This window comes from Eutrema salsugineum, unplaced genomic scaffold (genome assembly GCF_000478725.1).
Source record: "Eutrema salsugineum unplaced genomic scaffold, Eutsalg1_0 scaffold_1, whole genome shotgun sequence".
In the NCBI taxonomy this organism is placed as follows: Eukaryota; Viridiplantae; Streptophyta; class Magnoliopsida; order Brassicales; family Brassicaceae; genus Eutrema; species Eutrema salsugineum.
In genome coordinates this window covers 14994840-15011924 of record NW_006256909.1, presented here as the reverse complement: position 1 = coordinate 15011924, position 17085 = coordinate 14994840, and the positions used below count along the sequence as shown (strand labels likewise).

The 17085-nt window shown below is 42.4% G+C and overlaps 1 protein-coding gene across 1 annotated transcript; it reads left to right on the top strand.

Annotated features, from left to right (window-relative positions):
* The first annotated feature begins 4119 nt into the window (after nt 1-4119).
* On the top strand, nt 4120-5259 carry LOC18029757 (putative F-box protein At1g50870). The gene has a single exon (XM_024149143.1). It carries the CDS (start codon nt 4120-4122, stop codon nt 5257-5259), a length of 1140 nt encoding a protein of 379 aa, XP_024004911.1.
* Nucleotides 5260-17085: the final 11826 nt, after the last annotated feature.

Here is a 17085-nt window from a genome sequence, read left to right as displayed (position 1 = left end):
TATTTAATTAGAATGAAATAAGTGAAATAACTTATGATACAAAATATACGTATCTTATAATAAAACAGATGGAAACAGTTAACGTGTTAAACTAATCGGTACATTGAACTTATTGTCAACAAAATATTCTTCATAGTTTTCACTTTTCATTTTTGATAATGTATTTATCATACCTCATACACAGATTTAACAGATTTCTAGCCCAACAATGTCTTATTGATAATTAGACTAATTGGCAAAACCTATTGACATCCAACAATTAGATTATTGTAGTAGGAGACCAGTCCTCCCAATGGTCAGGATGAAGACATTGTTGTAACTGTTTTGTCTTGTTGGTAGTGCCAAAGAGACACAACGATCTCGATTAAGTGAATCACTGAACAAAAACACACATATTAGTCAGACGAGAGAGAGAGAGAGAGAGAAGATGCATACCACCAAGCGAGAAGGACCTCCTTCTCATATAAGACTAACGATAGAACAGGTCTGACTCTGGATCATAGAAGATAATGATAGCTTTGAGTGGGCGAGACTGAAACAGAAGGACATTGACCCATGAGTGTCTAATATAACTTCATGTATAGCTTCTACTACTCGCAAGGACATTCATATCCAAGTAGTGCTCCTTCACTCCATCTTAAAGAGTTTCTGCCGCCAAAACAGAAACAAAATGAACTTTACATATTATACATGTCATACAAAAAATATAGCACCAATGACGTAAGAAAAAATTGACAAGTCACTCCACTGGAATATTGACTTGCAAACAATCCTCTTCAAATACTGGATCTTTTTATTGCGTTTTCAATCGCCATCTTCACTCTGCAGATATCACTATGCGCCTTCTTGCAAGCTGGTATATAATATTTTTTGGGGGTAAGTAAACTTTTTTGAGAACACATTGTTAGTTGAAACTTAAAAACTCAACTGAAATTTTATATACATGATTTTTCTTTTTAATAATTGGGCGTAGGACGTCATTTTAATCCCCAATAAATGATTCAAACCCCAGTTCTTCTGCATTTCCAATTTCTCAAATATTCCTCTCAAGAATCAGACATAATCTAATCTAAATAAACGAAATAGAACTAACTTATAAATGGTTCAGGTAAATAAAAGTATAGTTAAAAGGTATAAACACTTATAATGGCCATGAGTAGTGTATGTAATCTTTTATCCCACGGCACAAACAAATAAGATTCATCCTTTTTTCTCCCCTTTTTGGCGTTGTATAAAAATTCATCTTTCTCCTACTAAAACTATTTCTTGACAACAAGTGGATACAATCAAAATTGAAAACTCAGACGTAAACCATAAAAACGAATACACAGAGGACAACGAAACATCATAGCATAAGATATTTTCATGCTTTCTAAAGCTATAAAGCTCTCACTCAGACTGAAGAACAGTAATGTAATAAGGATAGCCTTGGCAATTTGGCATGTCCCTGACGACGATGCATTTTCATGCGCAGAAAGCTCCCAGTTAAGTTTATACGAAGCGAGATTATAGATACCTGGCGAAAAACCGATATCTGAAGCAGGAAATCAGTTGTGGACAATGGCTGGATTTGGACCTTTGTGGAACTTAAACCAGACCATATGAAAGGAGGTGAACTTTCCATGGAGGATGGAGGTTTTTCCAGACGGCTTCCCATGACATCTGAAGTTAATTTCATTTCCTCTGTTACAGTTGGCACGTAGCGCCACTCAGATTGATTTACCATAGGAGGAGATGGTGCAGCTGCGTCTGGTAGAGAATCAATGGTGTTAATCCTCACAGAAGCTAATCCATCAGACGTGTTTCTTATTATCATCTTTAGTTTTATTTCACACAAGGAGCTCGAAAAGTTGTGGTATATGGTTTGGGGACTGTCGAGAAAACAAAATCGAAGAGAGGGAAAAGAGACGAAAATTTGGATTCGATTTTTCACAACTCAAATAAAGATGCTGAATCAAAGAAAAAAGAAATTAAAATCACCTGCAAAAATGGGAAGAAATGCTTATAGAATGTACGGAAATGATTTCCGTTTTTAGTCCTGATTAGAAGCAGTAAATCGGGAGGAGCTTTGGTTGCTCCAGGGAAGTTTTCTGAGGCAGATCGAAATCTCTTCAAAAGATTTTCGTGAAAATCAATCAAACATCGTGTGAGAAAAAGTCCATGGCCGTCGACCAAAACCTTTTCGGGGAGACTCACGAGGAAGAGGAAGAGTTCGACGTTAGGTTTTTCAAGAATAATTTTTTTCATTAATTAAGATTTGTATAGGACAGGTGTCAACCTCTCCAGTGATGACGTGTCAATCAGCTGGAGAGAGTTGAGCACTCTTTATATATAAGATTAAGCTATAATATAAAGTAATTGATGTCTCAAACTTAATAAACCATAACCATCCTAATCTAGTAGATTAAATGAAGGGAGAATTGGTTTTATAATGCAAATTGAATTAGAATTTGTTTCCTTAATATTTTTTGAAAAAATTCTGTCTTTATTATGTTTTATTGAAATTTTTTCCTATTATGCCCATTAATTTCAAATTATTTAATTAATTAAATTTTTATATTAATAATATTTTATGATTAAAAACATATCAGTAGAAAAGAGATTCTACATCCCCTTCCACACAATATATTTCTTCTCCATCACATCATCGATACAGTCTTCTTCACCTGCACAGTCTTCGTTGGAAAATCAATTTCCGGTAAATACACAATCTACATAGTCTATAAAGTCTTTCTCCTCCGCCTGTCTTCTTCGTTATCATTCAGTTTTGAATTTAGGGTTTATAAATTGATTTGGGGAGGTTTTTTTTTATTTACAGTTTTCTGATACTTGTTTGATTCTAAACCCTCAACCACAAAAATCCACTTCTTATATGTCCCTGATTTTCATGAACCACAAGTCACATAGATATATAGCATGTTTGAAGCAGAAGATATATAAACTTAAGAAAAATCTGCTTGATCAATGTGAAAGAAAAAGAAGAGAACGATGACAGCAAAAATCGTCAAAAACTGATAAAAAACGTTGAAAAATTAAAAAAAAAAGTAAAGATTTTCAAAATTTTTTTGATCTGAGAGTTAACTAATTTTTCTAGATTTTCTCTGATTTTGGTAGAAGATGTATTCTACTGTAGAATGAAGTCTAACAGGTAGAAGATGTATTCTACCTTAATGTAGAATGAAGTCTAACAGGTAGAAGAACCGTTCTACAATAACGTAGAACCTGGTCTAAGAGGTAGAAGATGTATTCTACCAACATGTAGAATATTGTCTATCCAGTAGAAGTTGTAATCTACCAATCAGTAGAATATATAGAAACCTATAGAAAACGACTTTTACAGGCTGGTAGAATATGTGAAGAACTATAGAAATGGGATTCTACGTGGACGTAGAACATAGAACATGCATTCTACCAAGCGTAGAACGAATTTTAAAAACATTATAAAAATATTTTTTTTTATAAATGATATACAAAAATATTTTTAATTTTTTTTTAGGTATTTTCGAAATTCTTAAAATATAATTTCGAATTTAGTTTTAACTAGAACTGTCATAACTGATTTAAAAGGACAAGTATGTCAAAAAGTGATAAAAAAATAAAAAACATTAAAGAGAACAAATTATAATTCAATCAGCATTATAAAACCAATTCTCACTTAAACGAATGGTGGAAAGACATAGATGAAGGTGAAATCGTGTAAACACAGAGGAAATCGTATTGGGAGATCAAACAGGATCGACCAAAACCAAATCGAAGTCAAAATTCAATAATGGAAAGATCGTATGAATTTGTCAATATCTTAATTTAGGAGTTTACCTTTATTTATAAAATGTATTATTTCTATTTGGAATATTTTATTTTTTGAACAATTACTATTTGTACAGTAATTATCTTGTTTAGAAAACTTAAGGGATTACTTTTCTCTATATACAGTAAGTGAATATAATTTGTAACTTTACTCCTTATTTTTATTAAAGTCAATCATAATTCTTCCGCAACATGTAAATTCTTCTTCTTTAAACCTTTTATGTATTTGTTTTTTCTTTCATCAATTTATTAGCTAGGGTATTGACCAAAGATATACCAACAAGAAAAAGAAGCAGAGAAGAATCGTCATAGATGTCGAACTCAACATCGTGGTTTTCCCTCGGTCTAATCTCAGATATTCTCTTAAGGCTACCTCCGAAATCTATTGTGAGAAGTCGTTGCGTGTCGAAGCTCTGGTCATCAATCACCACCGATCCATACTTCACCAACTCGTTCGAAACTCGCTCCTTAGTGCGGCCAAGTCTTCTAATGTTCTTCATTAAAAAGGACAAGTTGTTTGTTTTCTCATTTCCGCAGCACAATCAGAATGCGAACGAGCTTCAATCATCATCCTCTCATCAGCAAGTGGATAGCTATCATATGAAATACCCAAAAAACTGTCGCTTCAGCCTCACGGAATCTGTCCACGGCTTAATCTGCTTTCAAACATGTTCACAACCCATACTTTGGAACCCTAGCATGAAACAGTTTGTAACCTTACCCAAACCCAACAAGACGTGGAAGGATATAAATGTCTATTTAGGATACGATCCAATCGAGGGTAAACATAAAGTAGTGTGCAGGCCGCGTGGTGAAACTTCTGATGCGTGTCGGGTTTTAACTTTGGGATCAGCTAAAAGATCATGGAGAACGATCAAAACCAACCAGAAGCATCGTACAAAGAAATGCAACGGTGGGTGGCAATGCATCAACGGTGTTCTATATTATGCAGCCTCAGTTAATGATGATTCGGATGTTGGTGGCATTGTAATGAGTTTTGATGTCAGAACTGAAAAGTTTGATAGAATAAACTTACCATCGGATAGTCTTGGGGATTGGTTCATGTTAATACCTTTTGAGGGAAAGTTAGCTTGTCTTAATGCAATGGCCAACGATGGTATTACATTGTGGATCTTGGAGGATGCAAAGAAACATAAGTGGTCACGTAAACATTTTCTTACACCTTTTGCTCGGAGTTTGAACAAAATATACAGAATTGATGGTATCACTGATGCTGGTGAGTTAATTTGTGTTCCAATCACGTTTCTTAGATCGTTTTTTATATTATATTTTGATCCCGTGAGAAACAGTTTGAGAAGAGTCGAGTTTAAGGGAATCGCGGATGATGCATTTCGGTTCAGTAATGGACTTGGAAACAAACGTCTTGGAGACAACCATCCGTCATGGCTCTATACTTTCCCCAATCACATCGACACTCTCTTGTCTTTGTAACATTTTGTTTTTGCTTTTATTTTTGTGTGTGTGTGCGCGTGACAGTTATCAGTTTTATCCACCTTTTATTCGCTTGTAATCAGCGGGATATCTCACAATTTTTTTATCATTCTAAATTTCGATTTTATCTCCTTATTACCAAAGTTCTTTTTGATTTAAAAGTAACACTTACAAAACATCAAATATGAATGCACAGCTGTAAAAAACTTTGTATGAGTCGAGGAAGCTTCATGTAGAATCAACAGAAGTTCCTTCTTCAACTCAAACGCATTACGATCAGGTTAACTCAAATATATATTAGGTGTAATGGACAGAAAAAAAATGAAGAAGAATCTTGTTACATATGGATCCAAGATAGAAAGATATCAAATAGGGTATGATCCAAGAGAAACTATGTGATAGAATGGAGAGCTGGTTTCCAACAGCACTTGAGAGTAGATAAAGAACAGGGACAACTTGTGACCATTAACTTGACAAGTAGAAGACCCTCTTCGCTTGATAATACTTTAGCAAATGCAGAATATATAGTTTTAAGATATGACGTAACGGAACATAGAATTTGAAATTATCAGAATAGAAATCCAAGAGGAAAATGAGAAAAAAAAACAAAATAAAAACAAAATTGGAAAAGTGGAAAAGTAGAGAATTATATATAACTCTAATAAGATAAATGAATTTTTTTTTTTTGGTTAGTCTATATAATTAGGGTTAAGCACGGGAGCAAACTTAAAATATACTAAAACCCTAAACAAAAAGCCAAAGCCACTGGAACTTTCTTTCATTGGGGGATCACTATAGTCTACCTCTACGATGATGTCGGACCTTCCAGAGGATTTGTTAGAGGAGATACTTTGTCGGGTTCCCGCCATATCTCTGAAACCGTTAAGTTACGTTCTACTTGCAAACAATGGAACCGTTTATTCAACGATAAGAGATTCACAAGAAAGCACATTGATAAAGCCGCAAAACAGTCTATGATTCTCATCATGTTGGAAAAGAAACTTCGGATTTGTTCCCTGAGCGTCAATCACAAAGTAAGTCCATCTATAGAGTCAAAGGTGAGCTTAGCCTAATCGACCCTCGCTCTAGTTTAGATCAATTCCAGATTTCTTAAGTCTCTCACTGCGACGGCTTATTGTTATGCACCAACAAATACAACACTAGACTCATGGTTTGGAACCCTTGTACTGGCCAATCCAGGTGGATCCAACCTCAAATTCATCACAGATCAAGCGGCTCCTTTACTCTTGGATACTACCAAGACAAGAAATCCAGCAATAAGAGCTACAAAATATTGAGATACAATAGTGTCAGTCACAAGCCAAGATTCGAAATCTATGAGATTAACTCTGATTCATGGAGGATTCTAGTCACTCCTAACTGCCGTTTACTTTATACTAGTCCCAGGGTCTCTTTGAAGGGAAAGACATTGGTTTGGTTGGGATAAAAAAGAGAATGATCAGTACGACTTCTACTTAGTGAGTTTTGAATTTACAACAGAGAGATTTGGACGTATGCGGCTTCCCTATCAACATTCTTATCAGACTTTGTCTCTATCAGTTGTTAGAGAAGAGAAACTTTCGGTGCTATTACAACGCACAAATACACAATGGAGAGAGATATGGGTAACAAATAAGATTGGTGAGTGGAATAAGGTTCTAACAATATTGGATTCCCCTCCATTTTATGGGTGGATTCCCATAAGTTTTTGGGTCGACGAGGAGAAGGAAGTTGTCGTGTGTTGTAAGAGGATGGTCGTGGTATACAATGCTGGGGAGGATAATAAAGTCACACAAGTGGATTTTGTAGAAGCTGCTATGTTGGGTTGTTTGTTCGTATAAGCACGCGAGGTTAATTTAGTAAATATTGTTGAGGGCAGTTCGGAGATTATTGTTAAATAGAGTCGAGTTCGGTATAATGTATTTAGTCGAGGTCTCTTGATCGAGATGAGAGTATATAGTTTTGTATTCGCAAGTGTCGAGTTCTTAGTTTTTATTTCAGATTACGGATCCCGTAATAATTGACTATTTATAGTAGTGAGATTAGGTTATATTTCGGTCAGCGTAGGTCGAACGGTTGGACAGGTAGACCTGACCGACCGTCTATCGAAATATCATGATGTGGCAAGCTACTCTTACCGCGTCGACGTAGCGAGCTACTCCTATGTTTACGAAGCCCATCATCGAAACGACCTCGTCTTGGTGGAGCGAATGGGCCCTTAATGATCCTTGACTTCGTTGGGCCTTGCCGATATGGGCTTAGTTGAAATCACGAAAAGGGGGCTGTGCTCAGCCCAACTACAACAATTATCCCCCCTAGTCCGTTGATGGAGATGTTACATCGATATTCAGCGCATCGACTTGAAGTTTTCTGACCCTTGAGATCTCTATGTTGATTGCCTAATTCTCAGAATCGAGGTGGTACTTATTTAATTATTTAGTTCGGAAGTTGAAACGCTGCAGGCAACTGAGGAGTCGCGAGTAATTGTCGACTCGCGAAACGAAGAGCCGCAAGTGGTGGTCTGATTTTTTGGGAAGCGCGTGGAGCCCGCATTTAATTTAATTATTGGGACGCGTCCGGGTCATCATTACTCTCCTCGGTAATTGCTACTCCTTCCTTTATATATTCTGCTCATCTTCTCTTCTTCTTATTTTCTTCTCCGTTGATAAAAGGTAACTTTGCTCTCCCTTCACTCTAGAATTTTTCTCTCTCTCTCTAGATTTCATCTTTTTCGCCGTTCCCGTCTTCTTTTCTACGGTTTAATTTCTTCGATTACGCCCTTCCGATTACGACTAACATTGAGTGATGACTTCAGGAGATCTACGTATCGAGTCGAGCCTAGAGTCAGGCTCTAGATCTGACCAGGAAGCTTCTGGGAACCCAAGTTCCTCTCCTAAGATATCTTCGAGGTCCGACAATCAATCAGATCGGGAAAATCGTCGCTGGTTGAATTGGCGAATCGAGTTCATTCCGATGGAGCGTCTCTGCAAGGCGAGGCTACGGGTCTTCAAATAGTTGCTCTCGAGGAAGATCCACGTGATGGCGAGGCTACAGAACAAGCCGAGGAAGAGGTTGATGAAGGTGGTGAGGATGAAGACAAACAGGGCGAAGAAGTTAGACCTCGTAGAAAAGGTTCCAAATGCAAAGGGGCTATCAAGAATCGCCTGGTCGATATCCCGTCTCAGATGACGGCTCAACGCCTAGAAGAAATGCGATCGTGGTACGGTTTTCGCGGTGAGCTAATGGCGCCAGGACCCGAAGATCGGCCATGGCAAGCTCCAGAGGGCTGGGTCACGCTCTACGAGGCGTGGTTCAGTCTTTGTCATCTCTGGGTGTCCTTGCTGAGGTTATTAACAGACTACGTCCATCGGCGACGTATCGCTTTCTCACAAATCCTTCCAGCGGGGATCCGGTTTATGGTCGCGGCTCTTTTATTTGGGAGCGAGGTCGGGGTCAACGTCGACTGGCGTTTATTTGAGGAAATGACCACCATTCAGAAGAACAACTCGATCCCAGGCACCTACACGATAAAGGCTAGAAAGGATTGCTCCCTTGTCTATCCCGTCAACAGAACACCAAGCTGGGAGGCGTCATTCTTTTACGCGAAGGTCGTCGACACGACCAGAGATTTTAGGAATGAGTGGAGCAGAAGCATCGGTAGATCGTTAGTTCGGTCATATTTCGATTCTTCCTTTACTTTCTACTGATATTTCTCTTCCTTTCGCAGATCGGAACGTTCAGCTCGACGCGTATCCAGAGAATTACCACGAAAATCTTCAGAAGATCAGGGCTATCAAGATACATCATTGGCCTGATATACATCGTCGAAGAGTCAAAACCGCTATCACTCGCATCACGAACGGTAAACAAACTACTATCGATGTCCCGTGTTCGTCATCTTGTTCTGACAACAGTTGTATTTCAGCTAGTTGGGGAAGATAGAATCTTCAAAGGGAGAGATCGACTGAGATGGCCCCAATCCAAGTTAACGCGCTCAGCTTAGCCGCTAGGTTTAAGGCTAACAAAAGTGGCAACCAAGACCAATGTCCGTCTGCTTTTCGATCAGAACGCTTGAATCAGACGCGGGTGGTTCAGGATCCTGATGTCGCTCCTCAACAAGATGCGAACATCGAGTCCATTGCCGAAGGCGAGATCGAGACTCAAGTTGCCGAGCATGATCCCGAATCCAATACGAAGAATCAAGTGGAAGCTCGCCAAACAGATGATGAAGTTGATGAAGCCACGAAATCGGCGAGGAGAGAAAAGAGGAAGCAGAAGAGGAAGAAGAACAAGAAGCAGAAGGAAAATGAGGAAGAAGCCGAGGCTGCTCGCCTCGCCAAGGAGGAGGTCGTCAAGGCTAAGGCGAAAGGAAAAAGGAAGAAGCCATCAGGTGAAGACAATGATGGTGATCAAGTCGGCAGCGAGGAGGCGAGCAAACGGACGAAAGTCGCTCCATCCTGTGGTGACAAGGTCAAGGAGATTGATTGGAGTTTTTCGTTCGAGTACCCTGAGTCGAGCGAACCATTTGTCAACAATACTGACAAATGTGCTGAGCTCTTTGGGAAGATAAGGGGATCTACCACTGAGGTTCCTGCTGGCTCTAATGCGGCTTTCAAAGATATGGCGAGCTTCGCCTTCAAGGTATGTCCGGAATCTCCATTCGATGTTTATGTTTGTAGTTTGATAATGAGTGAGCTCGACTTAGATGGTTTCTTCCGTTTTTGTTCAGTTTATCGCGAGTTGCAATTGCACGAGAGGCCAATACATGCGCTGGCTTCAGAATGCCGCGACTCGATTGAAGAATGCCCAAATGCCGGTCAGAAGGCAGTGGCTGAACGCGATGCCGCTATTGCTCAGCGGAGGGTTGGCGAAGATAATTGGCAAACCATGAAAAGAAGGGTGGAGCAGCTGGATGCCGGGGTAGGAGTTGACATAGAAAATCGAGGCGATGAGGTTAGAGAATCTAGACTTAGTCAAGAATCTTCAATTGGTTAACGAGGCAAAGATCCAAGCCGAGAAGTCGATCGCTAACGAGGTCGCTCGAGCAAAGCGACATGCTGAAGAGAAGATTGAGATGGAAACCACTCGAATCTGGGTGAAGGCTGAGGCATCGACCGGCTGAGGACTCGCGTCGTGGAACAAGAGGCGATCGAGCGGGTGAAGCTTGATCTCGTTCAAGCCGAGGTACCCTGGAATGCCTCGATCTTTCGAAGGAGAAAGAGATGACTGAAGCGCAGCTAAGAGCCGAACTCAAAGCGACGAAGCGAGGGGGGTGACTTGCCCCCGCCTTTTCCTGACAGCCCAAATGGCAGCTCGCACAGCGATGACGCTGAGCATCGAGAAGACCTTGAAGGCGATGCTTAGTCTTAGGGATAAAACCTTCTATCTTTGTCGCTGTTGTACCTCGTTTTATTTGTCTCTTGTCTTCTTGGGCTCGTTTGTAATATTTCCCACCCTGCTTTTTTTGAATGAAAATTATTTCATTCCCTTTGTCTCTTGTCCTCGTGGCTCGTTTGTAAGTTACAGCTCGTTCGAAAACTTCTGCTGTTTTAAATCATAATAGAGTACTAGATGCGAGTTAGAACTTGGTTTAGTAAGAACAATAGACACGAGGTGAAACTTGTCTTAACGGAACAATATGTGCGAGGTAAAACTCGGCTTAATAGGAGAATAGGTGCGAGGTAGAACTCGGCTTATCTTGTTTTATTTCATTAATCGTAGTTCACATTCGAGATATAGCTCGACCGAGTATAGCTCGGTGAGCGTCCTTTTTTTTTGCCGCTAGTAGTAATATCGCTTAATGTTCATCGAGTTCCACGATCGAGGTATCATTTCAGTGTCTATTTTCATAAGTTCGTAAACGTCTGTGTTTACGACGCTGGTGATTTGGTAGGAGCCTTCCCACTTCGCGCCCAGTTTTCCGGCTCCATCTTCCTCAGTATTTTCGAATACTTTGCGAAGGACGAGGTCGCCAGTTTCAAAGTGTATACCTTTCACCCGTTTGTTGTAGTAACGAGCAACCTGCTGCTGATAGTTTTACATCCGTAATAAGGTGCGATCTCGCACTTCCTCGAGCATATCGAGACTATCCTTCATCATTTTACCGTTCGTTTTGCTGTCTTGTGTCAGCATCGTTCTGCGAATGCTCGATAGACCGACCTCAGCGGGAGCTAAAGCTTCCATACCGTGAGACAACGAGAAGGGAGTTTTGTTCGTCGATCGGCGCGGTGTAGTTCGGTGTGACCAGATGACTCCTTCTAACTCGTCTGCCCATAAACCCTTCTTATCTTCGAGTCTCTTCTTGATGCCGTCGAGGATAGTTTTGTTGGTCGCTTCGGCTTCTCCATTCCCATGTGGGTATCGTGGTGTCGATTTGCTAAGTCGTATTTTCCATTTGGCGCATAAGTCATCGAATATGTCGGAGATGAACTGGGGACTGTTATCGGTGACGATCTTGTAGGGGAGTCCGTGGCGGCAGATTATGTTTTTCCAGACAAAAGTTCTTCACATCGGTTGCTTTGCATTTAGAGTATGATTCAGCCTCGACCCACTTCGTAAAGTAGTCGGTGATGATAAGTAAGAATCGTTTCTGTCGGGATCGGGAAGTGGACCTACGATGTCCATTACCCATTGCATGAAGGGAAAATGTGGCGAGGAGGCGGCGAGGAGTTTGGCTGGTGCATGGATCATTGGTGCATGCCGTTGACATTGTTCGCAGCGAGCTACGAATCGGTCACAGTCTGTTAGCATTGTCGGCCAAAAGTGGCCATGGTTTTTGATTTTCAGAGCTAGAGCTCGACCATTAGAGTGATTTCCATATGCTCCCTGATGTGTTTCTTTCATGACATCTTGTGTCTCTTCACCGTGTAGGCAATTGAGCAGGGCTCCTGTCGAACTCCATCGATAAAGGTTGCCGTGTGACTGGATGTATTTTGCGCTTCGAGATTTAAGGCGTCTCGCTGCCCATCGATCGGGTGGAACTTGGCCATCTGTAATGTAGAGCAAGATCTCGATCCTCCAGTCGTCATTTGATGGTTCCTGTTCTGCGGGCTCATCGACGACATCCGGGAGAGGCAATTTGTTGGCGTTTACGCTGTTCGTTTCGAGCTCGTGAACGGCACATACTCCTTGAGGTAAGATGATGCTGGGGCGTTGATCCTTTTGACTGGGATAACGCACCGTTGGTGTGATTCAGATGTCGAAGCGAGGGCGGCGAGTGCGTCCGCGGAAGTGTTGTCGCTTCTCGGGAAAAAGATTCAAAGCGATCGGTGAGACTCTTGACGGCTTTAAGTTACAAATCCATCCGGTCGTTCCTGGTATCGTAGTCACCACTGTACTGGTTCACGACGAGCTGTGAGTCGCAGAAAGCTTCAATCTTCTTGACTCCGATTCCTTGAGCTAGGCGAAGTCCCGCAAGTAGGGCCTCGTACTCTACTTCATTGTTGGAAGCTGAGAATTCGAGCCGGAATGATTGCTCCAATATTTCCTTTGTCGGGGATTCCAAACGGATGTCAATACCTGCGCCTCGGGATGAGAAAGATCCGTCGATGTATAAAGACCATTTCTCATCAGGGAGGTCGGTCTGGATTAATTCTGGGGGGAGTTCTACCAGAAAATCCGCGAGGACCTGTGATTTGGCACTCGTCTTGTGATACTCGATGTTATACTCTGTCAACTCGACTGCCCATTTCGCCATGTGACCTGACTGGCTCGGGCAATGCAGTATTGTTTGGAGTGGCTGATTCGTCAAGACGATGATCGAGTGAGACTGGAAATAGGGTCGTAGCGTTCTGGCGGACATAATGACCACGAGTGCGAGTTTCTCCAATATTGGATAACTCTTTTCCGCGTCGTCCAGAGTTTTACTGACGTAGAAGATCGGTTTCTGCTCGCCCCGATCTTCCTTGACTAAGACCCCACTCACCGCTGAACTCGATACTGCGATGTAAAGATAGAAGGTTTCGCCCGTCTTTGGCTTTGCTAAAATCGGCGGACTCGCGAGGTAGTCCTTCAGTTGTTGGAATGCCTCCTCGCACTTGCTATCCCACTCGAAACATTTATTGCCTCGGAGGAGTTGATAGAACGGAAGACATTTATCGGTGGAACGTGAGATAAACCGGTTGAGGGTCGCGATTCGGCCGGTGAGGTGTTGGACCTCACGAGTGCTGCGAGGTGATGGGAGATTGATTAAGGCATCGATTTGTTTTGGGTTTGCCTCGATACCTCGTTTAGTGACGATGTAACCGAGAAATTCTCCGGATGTAACCCCGAAAGAGCACTTAGTCGGATTGAGCTTCATTTGATATTGGTTCAAGACAGTGAAGCAAGCCTGTAGATGACCGATGTGATCGCCGGCGGTGAGTGATTTTACTAGCATATCATTGATATTAACTTCCATCGTTCGTCCCAACTGATCAGCAAACATGTGGTTAACTAGTCGGTTGTACGTCGCGCCCGCGTTCTTTAATCCGAGTGACATTACCTTATAACAGTAAGTCCCCCGGTCAGTGATGAAAGATGTCTTTTTGCGATCTTCGAGATGCATCGTGATTTGATTATAGCCGGAGAAGGCATCCATAAACGACAAGAGCTCGTTCCCGGCAGTTGCCTCGACGATTCGATCTATATGTGGCAAGGGGAAACTATCCTTGAGGCATGCCTTGTTGAGATCGGTGAAGTCCAGGCAGATTCTTCATTTGCCGTTTTTCTTTTTGACGACAACTGGGTTTGCTAACCAGTCCGGATATTTGACTTCGATGATCAAGCTAGCCTTGGACAAACGCTCGACCTCATCATTGACAGCTTGGCCATTTCTGGACCTAGCTTTCACCTTTTTTGCTAGATCGGCTTAAACGTATGGTCGATATTGAGTTCGTGACTTGTTATCGCGGGAACGATCCCAGGCATATCGCTTACCGACCAGGCGAACGTCGATGCATTCCGGCGAAGAAGTCTGATGAGCTCAACCTTGATCTCTTCTTTTAGGCCAGCTCCAATTCCTACGCATCGTTCGGGATTGCTTTCATCGATGTTTACTTGTACGACGAGCTTTCGCTTGGGTCCTTCTTGAGATGGTAAATCAACTTGAGTTGTGGGTAAGATCGCGAGGCACGCCTTGATTGGAATCATGGATTTGAATCGGAGTTTAAGCTCAGCCGCGATGCAAAAAGTCTCGACATTTCTTGGGATCCCCGAATGGTCTTTACCCCAAACGTTGTCGGAAACTTGAGGCATTGGTGATATGTTGATGACACCGCCTTCATGGATTGCAGCCAGGGTGTTCCCAGAATTACGTTATAGATGGCAGGTTTGTCGATGACGATAAATTTGACGAGGCGAGTCGTCTTCGAAGCGTAGACTGGGAGTCTGATTGTTCCGATCGAGTACACTGTATCTCCATCAAATCCGGTGCGTGGCTTCACGGAGGATTTGAGGTGATGGTTTGCCAATTCCATTTTATCGAGAGTCTCCTTGAAAATCAGATCTACTGAGCTTCCTGTATCGACTAAGATCCGCGAAACTTCGCAATCTGCAATTCACAGCTCGATCACAAGTGGATCATTGTGCGGCATGTCTACTCCCTCTGCGTCGACCTCCGAAAATATGATCGCATCTCTTTCAGTTGCTTTGGGACCTTTACTCGCCATTTCTGTGCGAGCATGACTTGTTGGCCGTACTTTTTTAACGACTGAACGGAATCGTTGCATGACGACAAGCCTCCCATAATCATGAACACCTTTTTTCGAGACGCCGGAGGAGTGTCACCTCGTGGCTGGTTACCTCGATCTCTCTTTGTTGGATCATCGTTTGCTTGCTCGCTGGTTGGAGGAGGAGATGGAAGCTGCTCGATGGGTACCGTTGGTCGAGCTTTGTTGTTGCGTGCTGCAGTACTTTGGGGTTGGTTTACTAGGGCGATCTCTCCCTTACGATACTTTTCGAGTAAATAGGCCTGTACCTCGCGACACATCGCGGTTGGATGGCCATTACTTGTTATGGTAATCACAGAAAGGTGTCGTCTCGCTGCGGTCACCTGTTGCCATGTGTTCGATTGAAGTTGATATTGGCGATTTTGTTGCTGAGTGTTAATGTTGTACGTCGTTCCTCGACGGTTATCACCTCGGTAGTTATTATCCAGGTGTTGTCGAGGCTCCTGGTAATCTTGTTTGGGAATTTCTTTGGGAGGTTGCTGTCTCAGCGCCGTCTTCGCTGGCGATGCAATCTCTTTCTCCTCCTCGTCTTCGATATACAAGGTGGCGCGGTGAAGCGCATCTTCAAGAGTTTGCGGGGCGCCGAATTTGAGGCTGTCCCAAAACTTTGTGTCAAATCGAAGAGCATTCCGGAGGGCCGAGATTGATGCCTCATCGGTCACTGTGACGCGAGAAACTATCGGTTGAATCTGCTGATGAAGGATCGAAGGGATTCTTTTTCACCTTGTTTGATTTGGAAGAGATCAGCGCTGGACACTGCTCTTTGAATGTACATCATGTACCTTTTGAGGAAGGCAGTCGACAATGCTTGGTAACTGTCGATTGAGTTTGCTTTTAACTTGGAAAACCAGACAAGAGCCGCGCCGCTGAGGTTCTCGACAAACAGCTGGCAAATTCCTGCGTCTTTCTCCTCAGGGGTGAATCGTGTTCGGCCCATTTGAATGCTGAACGGGGTCATATACTGGCTAGGGTCTGAGTTGCCCGTGTACGTCGGGAGATTGAAATTTACTTGATTTCTTATTGGAAAATCAGTGATTCGAGTTGTAAACGGAGTGCTTTGGCTTTTTTTCAGCACACGATCGATCTCAGGTGCCGAACTGGTAGCTTGATGTACTAGCGAGGTCATGGCTTACAGTTTTGCCTTCATTTCATTCATCTCTTCGTCTTGTTGGGGGTTTCTAATTCGAAGTAGACGTGTTTCGTGCTCAGGAGCTTCGGTATTCATCTCGCCACAGTTCGAGGTCGGGTGATTTTCTGTTGTTGGCGGCACGGGAGAATCTCCGAATAAGGCACGCTGCACCCACTGAATTTCTTCCGCTTGTCTTCCCGGTGCTTGGGTCTCTGACGAGTACAACATGTTGACTTGATCTTGACACGAGAGTTGTGCTGCAGCTAGCTCGTTCAAGCGAACACTTGTTTGGCGATTCAATTCTTCCATTCGAGCCATCATTGTTTCGAATAATATCGCGACATTGGTTCTGGCCGGTGTGATTTGGTTTACATTATGCACTTCTGGGTTTAAGGTTGCGTTTTCCACGGGACTCGGCGTCGGTGATCGCCTGTTCAAGGTTTCTTGGTCGTTGGTTAGTACGTTGAGCGCTTCCTCGGCAGTTGTCGATGTAGGTAGACTGGTCGTCTCGTTGGCTTGAATTCCTGACATTATCGAGCTCCTCTTTGCGTAGAAAGAAATCTCTTAGCCCCACGGTGGGTGCCAATTGTTTGTTCGTATAAGCACGCGAGGTTAATTTAGTAAATTTTGTGGAGGGCAGTTCGGAGATTCTTGTTAAATAGAATCGAGCTCGGTATAATGTATTTAAGCAAGGTCTCTTGATCGAGGTGAGAGTATATAGTTTTGTATTCGTAAGTGTCGAGTTCTTAGTCTTTATTTCAGATTACGGATCCCGTAATAATTGAAGTTACAGGGCTATTTATAGTAGTGAGATTAGGTTATATTTTGGTCAGCATAGGTCGAACGGTCGGGCAGGTAGAACTGACCGACTGTCTATCTAAATATCGTGATGTGGCGAGCTACTCTCACCGCGTCGACGTAGCGAGTTACTCCTACGGTTTATGAAGCCCATCTTCGAAACGACCTCGTCTTGGTGGAGCGAATGGGCCC